Source organism: Ananas comosus, linkage group 10 (genome assembly GCF_001540865.1).
Source record: "Ananas comosus cultivar F153 linkage group 10, ASM154086v1, whole genome shotgun sequence".
NCBI classification, from domain to species: domain Eukaryota; kingdom Viridiplantae; phylum Streptophyta; class Magnoliopsida; order Poales; family Bromeliaceae; genus Ananas; species Ananas comosus.
In genome coordinates, this window is record NC_033630.1 from 4,996,784 (window position 1) to 5,010,251 (window position 13,468).

The 13,468-nt window shown below is 35.6% G+C and overlaps 1 protein-coding gene across 1 annotated transcript; it reads left to right on the forward strand.

Annotated features, from left to right (window-relative positions):
• Positions 9,063-11,711, forward strand: LOC109716822 (D-amino-acid transaminase, chloroplastic-like). The gene is made up of 4 exons (XM_020242404.1): positions 9,063-9,114; positions 9,545-9,720; positions 10,485-11,158; positions 11,438-11,711. Exons 2-4 carry the CDS (start codon positions 9,602-9,604, stop codon positions 11,539-11,541), a joined length of 897 nt encoding a protein of 298 aa, XP_020097993.1. The 5' UTR covers positions 9,063-9,114; positions 9,545-9,601; the 3' UTR covers positions 11,542-11,711.

The following is a 13,468-nucleotide window of genomic DNA, read 5'->3' on the forward strand; positions in this document are numbered from 1 at the left end:
CAGGCTAAGTCATGGTCGGAATGCAAAGGCTAATAGAGTTGTCATTGGGTATATAAGAAAACTCCACCCTAATAATAATAATTAGATTTAAGCATTTTGGGTCAGTGGTTTGGACCCAACGAATTATTATTGCTAGCGGGTCGGATCATTCACTATTTTGGATGGCGATGAGTTATTATTGCTAGCGGGTCGAATCATTCACTATTTTGGATGGTGTCAACTCTTGGATAGATCAAACTGTTAACTAGGGTAAACTTCAAATACCACCCTTGTGGTTTCGCACTTTCTCACTTTAATACCCTGTGGTTTAAAGAGTATCAATTTTGTGCCCTGTGGTTTTATTTCTCTCTTTTCGTCAGATTCTTTGTTAATATTTCTTTAAATTATATACAAACAACTTCAGATACCCACCTTGGTTTATCGAATACTCACTTTAGTACCATTTAGTTTTAACTTTGTCACTGATTTAAGGAAAAAAAAATTAGTGGAACTTATAATAAAAAGAGAAAAATGAAACCACATGACACTAAATTAATACACTTTAAACCATAAGGTACTAAAGTGAGAAAGTGCGAAACCACAGGGGTGGTATTTGAAGTTTTTCCTATTAACTATAATTGAAAAAATATGTTATATATGACAAAACTAAGGCATATTTCAGGAACAATTTTGCTTTTCATGGATAGGGTTTCTTACGGTTTATGTGTTTGAGTGGGCTGGTATGCTTATGGAAGCACGGAGCCCTCTGTGCTTCCAAGTTGTTTTCAATATTCGGACTTTCGAATCGATGATCGGCTCCGTTAGAGCTGATCTAGGTATTTGAAGTACCCAGAAAATAAATTTTGTGATTTTTCGATATCATTTGCCTAGTGATTGAAGGGGTTCAAAATCAATAATTTTAATAGCCGTGGTGAGCTGGTTGCAAGTTTAACGGTGTAGAAATATCCAAATCACATGAAATTTTGATAAAAAATTCTTTATACCATATAAAACAAGATCAATAACTTTGATCTAAAATTTTAATGTCATATCATCATATTTTGTAAGATTTTTATTTTAAGCCGTTGATTTTGAGTGACTTCGATCACTAGGCCAATAATATCGAAAAATCGCAAAATTTATTTTCTAGATACTTCAAATACTCTAGATCAATTCTAATGGAGCCGATCGTCGATTCGAAAGTCCGAACATCGAAAACAAAGTGGAAACATGGAGCCCTTCGTACTTCCATAAGCATTCTAGCCACACTCTGTGTTTTAACTCTTTCGCATTTGTGGACATAACTTTGTTCTGCAGCAATCCTGGTTTTTGGCTAATCCTGGCTTTTGGCTTTCGACAATCATGTGATACTAGATTATTCTGTCAATTCTTCTAAATCTTACTTGTTCCCTCATATATTAGTAACTCCAAAAGCATCATCCATCCTTTTCTAAGGATATGAATATTCCTCTCGCACTATTTATATATATACATAGAGAGAAAGAAAAAGAGTCCTGCTACTATACTCTTCTGAGTAAGATCGTCTTCGTACTCATAAGTTGTTTTCGATAATAGAGGCTTCCAAATTGATCATCCATACAGTTAAATATGATTTAAAGCATTTGAAACTTCTAGAAACCAAATTTTATTTTTTTTCGGCAGTATTTACCTTGCGATCAAAATATCTCAAAATTGACAATTTTTAACAGTGGTGTGGGATGCTTATTAGTTTAACAGTGTCAAAGAATTGGAATTGTTTGAATTTTTAATAGAAAATTCTATTCACGATCTAGATAAAGATTAATAACTCTCATTTTAAATTAAAAAAATCCAATCCTCTAATTTTAGGAGTTGGTTTGATTTTGACCATTCATTTCATGCCTGCTGGATGGACTTCGTTATAATTTTAAAAAATTACAAGATTTGTTTTCTTAAAGTTTCAATGCTCTAGATTATATTTAATGGTATGGATTGTCAATTCAAAAGCTTTATTATCGAAAATAACTTATGAGTATGAAGGCCTCCGTATTCGACTATAGTAGTCTCTCTCACTNCTCTCTCTCTCTCTCTCTCTCTCTCTCTCTCTCTCTCTCTCTCTCTCTCTCTCTCTATATATATATATATGCATTAGTCTAATACTAGTTAAGGGACCCCGCGCGATGCTGCGGGAAATTATTATAATTATTAATATTATTTTTTTCTACTATGTATTAATATTTTTAAATATTATTTATCTCAGTATTGAATAATTAAAAATTAAAGAATAAATTAAAAATGAAATTAAAGAATATTTCTTTCTAAAAATATTTAAACCTAATAAGTAAAATGAAAAAATCAGTTTAAAATAAAACAGAAGCTCATTACAGTATTAAGAAAGATAAATAATATTTTTCTATTATCATCAAGGTAGAATTTACAAAAAAAAATTAAAAATATTAAGTGGAGTGAAAGTACTATCTTTGGTATTCTTAGCAGCAACGTTTTCATTGTGCCCTCATTAATTTTTATCATTATACATACAACTAATAAAGTATTTGATTCCTAAATTTTAATTAATTAAATTAGTGAAGAAATTAATCAGTAGGTAATAATCAGAAGCAAAAAAAATAAGACTAAGCAAAAGGCCTTCGAAATCAAAATATATAAAAAGATTTAACTATCAAATATTATATTATTATATAAATTAATTTTTAAAAAATTGTTTGGAAACTAAAATGAAAAATATGCAAAGTTTAGAGATTAAGGACCAAAATAAAAAAGCGTGAAAAGATTGGAGCCCAATGTGCAATTAATCCTTTAAAAAATTAATGTGGGTCCCACAACACCCCAAAATAAGGACAAGTCTTTTTTAAATTTCAAATTAATGTATTTATAAATTATAAATAAATAAATAAATAAATATTGTGTGAGAGTATGTGAGAGAGTGAGGGAGAGAGAAAAAAAAAAAGAGGACCTATAGCCCCCCAAACCCAGGGAGGCCTCTATAGGGTTCCAAATTCATAAGTATATAAATTGGTGTCTGTATCAGAAAATAGAAAAGAAATTAGTATTTATAGAGGAATTATCTTAGTGAGAAAGCGTCCTATTCAAGATGTATGCTAAAAATTGATTGATCCATCATGTACCATCCAACATAATTTCTTGCAGAAAAGCATCAATTCTATTAGGTTATGACGCCACAGCCGCCATATCTTATTTCCTGCAAATTAATTTGGGTATGCACATGCCATAGTTCGTGAATATAAGATGATGGATGAAACTTGTGTGCAGGGAGTGCACTGGGGATGAAGAATTGGCTTCGCGTCACTTTCGCCATCAATCCATCTTCTCTCGAAGATGGTCTTGACAGGCTTAAATCCTTCTGCCAGAGGCATGCAAAGAAGAGCAACTGAGTGACTAATAATATCGCCGAACAACCTACATATGGATGCTTGCGATCTACAACTCCGTGTTGAATCGCAAATCCTCTCAGGATCTATTGCAGTAAACTTGTACTTTGATGTAGTTGTGTAAAATAAATAAAAACCGTCTACCAGAGGTGCGCAATTAAAGATGAGCAGCTGGCTGAACTATAATAAGGATGAGATCTACAACTCCGGCGTTGAGTCTCAAACTCTCTAAGGTTATTTGTTGTTTCATGTAGTTTGAAGCAGTTGTGTACAGTGAACAAAACCATTGCGGTATGTTGTTGTTACCAGTGGGTTGAAGCAGTTACATAAAATAAACAAAACTGTGGCATTTTAGCATATGAATGGTGTTTGTTCTTTCTCAAGAGACTGTAAATCTATTATAACGTATCGAAACCCCGATAGTGATTATCGAACTTTAGCCAAAATGGATTAAAGTGCCGAGAAAAATGGATGGACAAACTCCAGTTGACATTCTAACAATGTTGGAAGGGTCAAAGTCGAGTCCCAAGAGTGTTAAGCAAGTTTTAGCATTGCTTGGCGCGATTTAAAAGTGAATAATGCGAAAGAAATAGATGAACAAGCTCCAATTAGCATTCCAACGAGGTTGGAAGGGCTAAAAATGAGTTTAAGAGGTGTTAGAAAGGTTTTAGTATCGAACGACGTGAAACAGAATCGAAAACAGCGCAAAATTGCATTCTGGAGCAAAGTGTACCGGTACAACCATCGAGTTGTCACCGGTACAGCATTGCAGGCCGAGAAGGAGAAACTCTCGGGTTTCAGAAATTTTGCCTGTGTTACCGGTGACAGCTACAGTGTACCGGTACACTTTGGAAAGACCTGCGAGAATTGCTCTCGGGTTTGCCTCTGCGTAATCGTGTTACCGGCGACAGCTACAGTGTACCGGTACACTTTGGGTCTGGCAGCACAATAAAAACTGCTGCAAATACAAGTGTTTGGAGGGCTTTTTGGCTATTGTTACAACATGTAATATACCCCAACACCCCTCCCACCTGTTCTAAGAAGCAACCACTCCCTCCTCTCTCATTTTTCTCTTTCTCTCTCTAGAAATCCTCTCTAAAGGCAAGGGAGGAGCTAAGGAGAATGCTTGGAAAAGGTGATCTTGGAGGATTAGAAGATCAAGAAGCTCTCCTACAAGGTGAAGTTGGAGGAGCTTAGGGCTAAGGTGAGTCTATTGCAAGAACTCTTCTAGAGTTTGAATTTTCACCCTAAGATTTAGTGTTTTGGACTTGTAGCAAGTTTAGAAACGTCGAACAAGCCAAGAACTCCATGAAAACCCATGGAAGCTCAAGGTGCTTTCATGGTGATCACCTAGGGGTTGTGTTAGATGCCCTAGGTGTTGGCTTAAATGGGCCAGTATCCTGCCCTGTGGCGGGAGGCCATGTGGGCCAAGTCATGTTCGAAATGGCGTGAGGCTGGGTTGGGCCGAGTCATGTTCGAAGTGGCATGAGGCCAGGTGGGTCGAGTCACAATCGAGACCCATGGGCGCTGTTTCTGTACGCTTTAAGTGAATTGGTTGCGTATTTCTAATAGCTCGAGCTTTTGGGATTAATGGTTAGCACCAACGATCCGACACTAGGGTTGGTCCAAATGACTTAGTAATGGTATTAGAGAGCTTCTTAGATGATTCTAAGCTAGCAATTGCTTAGGGATGAGATCAATCTAGGAGAAAACCAAATATGACATTATTAGGGCACCCAATTTGGGGCTTTTGCCTTCGACCGTTTTCGAGGCAAATTGACATTGCGAAAACATAATTGGGGGTACTCCCGACGCGTGGGACAACTCCGTTTGACATTACGAAAAAGGTTTAGATAAAGTTATTGAGTAAAAGCCTAATTTGGTTTCATTTTGCCGCAGGCGATAAAGTAGGGTTTCAAAAATTCCAAGATTTGAATCGTAGCATCCTCTCAACTATTTAAGGTGGGTGGTGCAATCCGAGGACCTCGAAATTTCTTTTATATCTAAAGTGTCATATTTGAGCATATGTGTATTGAGCATGAAATTGCATAGTAGGATTATATGTGAGCATATCATTGCATGTTGTGAGTACAAATGCATGTGGATTACTAGCAAGATTGTGAGAATTTTATAAACCCTATTTATGCATGACAAATGACAAAAACTTAGTGAACTTAGTAAACAAATGTGACATCTTGACATAGAAATAGAAAGTGACAATAATGAGTCGAGAATGCTAGAGTTGGAACACTTAGAAAATAGGTGTGGCATGTGTACAAGAACATAGTAGTGTATATGACACTAGTGAAAGTAAAGAATGCAAGTAAAAGTGTGATAGCGACATTATGACATAACAAACTTAGAGTTAAGGTTCATATGTGCATTGTTTCCTTATACTTAAGGAATGGATTGAACTTGACATCCTTATAGTTAAGGATTGGATCATACCCATCTGTAAGTCCTTCCTCGAGTGTGGTAGCTCCCCCTCGGGCGATGTGCTCCGGAGTTATCATCACTGGGTGTAGTAGCCTCCCCAGAGGACTGTCCCGTCGGGTGTAGTAGCATCCCTAATACTGGAATTTGAGTTGGTGAGTTGTTGAGGGCAAAACCTATGGGTTAGCCAAGAGATTGAGCAACGAGATTGTGACCTTGCATTCATCATGAGCATATTATTGAGCATTGCATTATTTATTGTTCAGGCATATTAGCTGCATTTGTATAGTTCGGTTACTATTTATATCTCTTTTCTTCTATTATGCATGATTTAGACCTAGTGGGAAAGTCGGCGTGGTCGGTTGCCGAACCCACTGGGAACTTTGTTGTAGTTCTCACCCTACTATTTCCACAGAGCCGGGATCGAGCGAGCTGGCGGACGATCGCGGTAAGGGCATCGTGCCCTAGATAGAGACCACCCGAGTTGGTTTCACATTTTGGTTTAGTTGCATACCCTTTAGTTATCATCTTTTGTATTTCGATGATTTTAGTATTATAAATATGTTAAAATGAATGATGTATAGGATACTTTATATTTCAATGCAAAACTTATATTTTGAGATCATGTGATGTAAAGAGAAGAAATGATGCAAAAATGTAGATAATTTTCTAAGTGTAGTTTATTACTTTCACTATTGGCTATTGCTTGCCCTCGTGCAAGTCATTGTGTTTGCTTCTATATGTGCAAAATTTTACCCTATTGATACTTGTTGTTGAGCCTTGGGCGGACAGGGTAGGCTCTATTCGTTCGGCGTCTGTTCGACACGCTCGAACCGGCGAAAAGAATCGGGCTCGGGGCGTGACATCTATTCTAGCTGAAATTAATCATTCTTGTTTTATTAAACTTTCCGTCACTCTCGTGGATTAACACTTCTAAAGCTTCTGTTAAATATAAAAATGTTTAAACACCATTATCTAACAGCTTAAACTTTTAGAGTATAACGGTTGTTTCATATGATATTAGAGCAGGAGGTCCTGAGTTCGAGTCACGCCAGGCTCCTAACATATTAATTTCCTCCCATTTAATTCAAGCCCACGTCATGAGCCGATTAAAATGTCTCGAGCCCAGATGTGAGGGGGAGTGTTAAATATAAAAATGTTTAAACACCGTTATCTAACAGTTTAAGCTTTTAGAGTACAACGGTTGTTTCACAGCTTCAATCTGCAGAATCAGGCCTTTTTTATTGATAGAGGCTTTAATCTTCGTCTTGAATTTCAGTTTACCTTTTTTTACTTTTTTATTTTTTCCTTTTTGATGCTTATAGGTTACATGCGCACACTCTTTTCTACATAGAGCGAGATTTGTTCTCAGGATTTTAACTCCCAAGGAAGAAGGTATACCAATCCCAACTACTCTAAAATGGGGAGAAGGGTTTTTTTGTTTATTTGGGAACAGCTAGTTATATATGACATATTATACAGGACATATTCTAAACTAATTCTTGATGTTCTATATGTGAGATAACATATGGTCTAATTCTGGGCAATATCACAATTTTATATTGAAACAATGTCTTTTTGAAAATCTTTTTGATTTTGCACTTACGTGCAATTTAGAGATTTATGATTCGAAGTTGTTATTCCATTCAGAATATTTATGACATAACTGTGGCTGAGTACACTCTCTTCTAATGTGGTAATTAAGCCATAGTGTTTAAATAATTTGTAACCTTTTATTTTCTTTAGAGAGTGAACGGTTGAATTAAAAGTGTAAGATGAATGAACGGCAAATGGGGTTTGTTATTTGCTGATGCACAGAAGCACAAGGTGTTGGAAAATCTTTCTGATCTTTTATTATAATATTTTTTTTAAAATCAATTCAAATTTAATTACAGGTTTAGGAAAATTCTGAAACAAAATTAAATAACAAATATGGTAAAGAAAAGGTTTAGATAAGGCCTGTGAATCGAGGCGTGCAGAACACTATCCTAGAAGCGAAATTGCTCCTCTACGTGCGAGGCTTCCCAGCAATTACTCCTAGCGGTATAATGACCACGTTCCATCCCGTCGGCACGCTTCCAAGGTGGCGCAAGATGAACCCAACCAGCTTCAGATCCAGCAAAAGAAAATTCGGCGAAAATCCAGAAAGCAGAAAAAGACGAGAGGCTTTAGGTATGTTCGGGTTATTATTAATTAACTCGTGCAACCTCGCTCCATATTTATAATCTAGGCGAGAATCTTGTTTCAACGCGTCAAATCTGTGTAGAACAAAATAAGCCTAAAATTATACGGATAAATATTAGGATTAGACTTAGAAAAAAGATAAAACTGAAAAATAAAAATAAAATAAAATAAACCGGATGTATGAACCACGTGCGCTGCCCGCCCAGCCTGGCTCGGCTCGTGCCGTGTTTGCGTGTATTTAAACGAGAGTATAACTCTCATTTTCTTCTAAGCAACTAGCTATAGAATAAAGCAATATATAAAAACAACAAACACTCTTTTGGTTTCCAATATAAGACTAAACATCTCACATGAAAATTTTAGTTGGGCTCCTAAGGAGCTCATTAACAATTATTGGACTCTCAAGAGGTTTTAATAAGTTTTAAATCATAAAACCCAATAAAATCCAATAAAAGGTGGAGGACACTCAAAAATTTTTTTCTCTATTAAAGGGGTGTTCAGATGTTAAATTTAAAGCTCGGGGACCAAAGTGAAACTTCGAGCCAAAAAAAAAATTAAAGAGGCTACAATTATTGCATTATCTACCCAGAGAGTGAAATTTCATAGTGTTCCGTGATTGCATGGTTCTACATGCAATTCAGTGCTTGCTGAGGAACACGAGAAACATGCTAAGTTCCAAGTACTTTTGATCTCTCTACTCTCACCATCTCATTTTATTACTACACTACACAGAAACAGTGTCTCCTATCATCTGACTCTAACATTCCAATGGTTTTCGCACTACTCAGTAAACCCATTCTGTGCCCTTCATTCCCCTCCTCATCCCGACCGCCGCCTCCTCGGTTCCGAGTTTCATTATTCTCTTCGCCTTGTTCATCAGTTTCATCTCCAACAGATAAAGGTTTCATCAGCCTGCCTTCTGACAAAAGAACAGGAAAGTTTTGCTCTAGCTAATTTTTTTCAGTTTTTTTTTTTCTCAATCTTGAGCTAATTATGCTAATCATGTTTCTGAAAATGCGGCATAGTTTATTCAACCAAGAAATGAATGTGTTTTGCATTTATTTCTGCAGCACTGGGAGATGATAGGGAGTCTGTCGATATCAGCATTCCGGTCTACTCATCGTCCGAGGTGAATTCCCAACGAAACACTCTCAGAACTCTTTTCAGTGTTTTTGCATCACCTTACATCAAAGCATATTTCTCAAATCAATCAATTGCGATCTACTAGGAAGTAGAACTTTTCGAGTAGAACTTTTCGAGTTGATGGTTTTACATGTTACTATTACACTACCGATCGATGAGCTCTTGAACAATATTCTTGCTTTCTCTATCACGTAGAGTAAGTGGATCATATGTTGATTCTCGCTCAAAAATCACATCGGATGATTCTGCAATTTTATTCAAAGAATACCGCTAGATAAATTGTTGAAGAGTAACATAAGCGACAAGGTTGCTATTAAATGATGACATATATAATGGGACTACAAATTGTAATTTTCGTACTGATCGATCATATATACTCTTGTTTTAGTTCATTCATGTTGTGGTGTGTTCTCTAGGTGATTGATAAATTGCAAGCAAATTTTAGTCGGGAAGCCAATCGCCAATATCAAGCAATGTATTCGAGTGTTTTCGGTGGAATTACCCTCGATCCGGCTTTAATGGTGATCCCACTGGATGATCACATGGTTCATAGAGGGCATGGTGTTTTTGACACAGCAATGCTCTTTAATGGGTTAGTAGATATGAATGATTATTTGCCGACAAATTTCATGAACTTAATTCTATTGTGAGATACTAGATTGCTGTATAATTAGTGGGGGTTTGCAGGTTGGAAATTGATAATGGAAATAAGAGCACTTTGTCACATGAGAACGTGTTGTCTGCATTTTCTATTTTCTTGAGAAAAAAAAAAAAAGAACTTGGAACCAAGTGAAGTATGCCTTACTGGGATTTCTTAAGTTTCAATGCTTTTCTCACTTGTACTTGCCTGTGTGGAACATGCTTTTAGTTGTAATGTAGTGAACATGACATAAGAGAGAAGCATCCTATGTGTACAACAAAATTCGGAGATTTTTGCAGGAACATACACTCAAAGAACCCTATGCCTTCAAATTATCATCCTTGTAGATGTCAACATGTATATCTTCTTAAAACCATGCATGCTTCCTCTTTTTCCTCAGGTTACACCACTTTCAATGCTTTGATGTACTGTCACTCGAATTACTGCTAAGTTTACCAGCTTTAAGTACTCAAATCTCAAATTTCAGCTTTAGGGGCATAATCTATCAAGAATTTAATTGAGAAGCAGTCACAATCAGATCTTGTTAGAACATGCATGAAAACAATGATGACATCGAACCAAATCATCGTGCAAGCTTGTCAAGGAGACTATCAAAAGCTTGATCAATGAATACTTATCATTTATGGATGTCGATATCAAAGGCGACGAGTTTCCCTTGCCCTAATCATATTGATTTTCTACAAAATTTTTTGCAGGTACTTGTACGATTTAGATGCCCATTTAGATCGATTCTTGGCTTCCGCGTCGAAAGCAAAAATCTCTTCCCCTTTCACCAGCAGAACTCTCCGAAACATACTTATCCAGCTTGCAGCTGCATCCAAGTGTAGAACAGGATCACTCAGATACTGGCTAAGTGCAGGCCCAGGAGACTTCTCTTTATCACCTAAAAGATGTTCACAACCCACATTCTACGCAATAGTAATCAGCCAAACCTTCTCACAACACAATGAAGGTGTGAGTATCATAACATCCACAGTACCGATAAAATCTCCTTTATTCGCAACAATGAAGAGTGTGAACTATCTCCCTAATGTCCACTCCAAGATGGAAGCAGAAGAGAGAGGGGCCTTCGCCTCTATTTGGGTTGATGAAAAAGGGTGCATTGCTGAGGGCCCCAATGCAAATGTTGCATTTATAAGCAAGGAGAAAGAGCTCACACTTCCTTCACCTGAAAGAATTCTTTTTGGGTGCACAGTTAAGAGATTGATAGTGTTGGCAAATAAGCTGGTTGAGAGAGGTCTTTTGAGAAGTGTTGTAGTTAGAGATGTAACAGTGGAGGAGGCCAAGGATTCAGCTGAGATGATGTTTGTGAGCAGCTTGCTTCCTATATTGCCTATCATTGAATGGGACAATCAACCAATTGGGGATGGTAATTAAGTTTCGAGGCGAAAAAACCAAAAAAATTCTATCAGATAGGCCTCGCTAAGACATGCCAGTTAATTATCACCGTCAGATATCACTTAATTGGAATCTCAGACAGTTTTAGTGATATCCGACTTTGATGATTGCTGCATCTGAGTGATACATACTAGCTAGATAGAATTTCTCTTCTTTTTTTTTTTTTGCAATTTATTTTTGAAAATTTAGGGACAATTTTTAGTTATATGAATAAAGGAGAACAAACTAACTACATTTGTTTCTTTGATAGGGATGGTAGGTGAAATAACACGTGCGATCTCCGCTCTCTTCTGGGAGGACATTGCTTCAGGACCGTCGACGCGAAGGATCCGCATTCCGTACAAGAATTTGTAGCATTAAGTGATCGGAGTAATAAGTACCCTCACGGCTATTTGAGGTAGAAATTGCGACTTAGATCATTCTTCCAGAATGTTGAGACACCATAAGTTGAATATCAAGTACTCTTAAGTGTGATAAAGCTTATATGATAAAGCTAATCGTGGTTGCAAAGAGTATAAATGCACTTTCTAATTGTCTCCAATTGAAGCCTTGCAAGTATAGTCACAAAATTTTCTAACAATAATAATCTAGACTAGTTTGTTATTACTTGGAGGGTTGGGGGGCCTGGATCGGAAGTTCGAACCCCATTAAAGAAATTCAAAATTAAACTCCCAACTTCTCTATATAACAGTAAAGGGCCTACAAGCAACTTGATGGGAAAACAAAAAAGCACAATATTCTCCAAGTTCTTGAAAAATCCATTAATAAATTATGGACTTTCTCTTATTAGTTGAATAATAACTATTGGGTAACATGTACCATATTAGTCCGTTTCAGTTTCATTCTTAAACTTTAAAAAATGATATTTAAGGTCCAAAGTTTTTTTTTGTTTTTTTTTTTTGAGAGAGAGATAGATAGCATACTACCCGCTTCGTCTATTTTTTTTTTAGAAATAAAGTTAGCTGAAAATAACCGACTATTCCTAGAGCAAGTGGTAAAGGGCTTGGTAGTTGGTACCCAAGACCCAAGTTAGAATCCTAGTTGATTCACAGCTAAGTTTATTTCTAAATAAAATAAACGAAGTGGATAGCGTGCTACCTATCTCTCAAAAAAAAAAAAAAAAGTTAGCTGAAAATATGAATCAATTAGGATTTAAACTTAGGACATTGGGTACCAATCACCAAGCCCTTTGCCACTTGCGCTAGGACGGTCGGTTAAGGTCCTAAGTTTTTAGTAGTGTTTCATGTTAGTTGTTAAACATTCACGTGTATGTTAGTTTAGTCATTACCTTGAAGTAAATAAAAGTTATTGTTTGTACTTCACCTGCATGTTTGTAAACAATAAATCTATTAGTACTAGTGTAGCACCCGCACTTTACGGCTTGTAAATAATATTTCAGTCAGTAAGATATATAAAACTAAAATATATAGTTATTAAAGTTTTAAGAATAAAAATTATATCAAAAGAAATACAAAAGAAAAGAAAAATATCTACAAAATAATCTTATGTACATTATAAAAAATAATTTTTTATTACTATTTTATCTACTTTTAATATTTATAGAGTTAAACTGTTCTTATAAATTTTTTAAAAAATTAATCAAATTTATAGTTTTGATAGCTATTCTATATATAAAAAAAAACTAAAAATTTAAAGTTGGAGGAATTATTTCAAATTAAAGATTAGGTGGTGGTGTCTTTATCTTGTTAAAATTGATTGGAGGAGTTATTTTACACACAGCAACTGACTAATGTTCCAATATCAAAAATTAATTAAATATAACTGATTTATAAAATCTAATAATTTAAATTATATTTAATGATTTAATTTTAAAATCTCTATTAAAGAATATTGCTTACGCCGTGTATGTACATAAATACACTTGGTGCAATGAATGCTTAGTACAGTGCACATATAATTCTAAAAATAAAAAAGAGGAGAAATCTTTGCTTGCACCTTCTGCATACTAATTTTTCACACACCTTACCGAATATTATATGATTGATGGAGTGTTTGATAATTAATACTGTAAAATAAAATATAATATAGTAAAAATATTTAAATAATTTATTATTCGATCGTTGTTTTATTTTTTATATATATTTTAGAGTAGGTTTACTGTACAATGGGCACATCCAAATTTTTAGTAGGCATGTGTCAATCCCCCATTGGTTAATGACATAATGGACAATAGAGTTTTATCATTTCCAAATAGAGGAGAAATCTTTGCTTGCACCTGGAGCATAATTTGCTTGCACCTTCTGCATACTAATTTTTCACA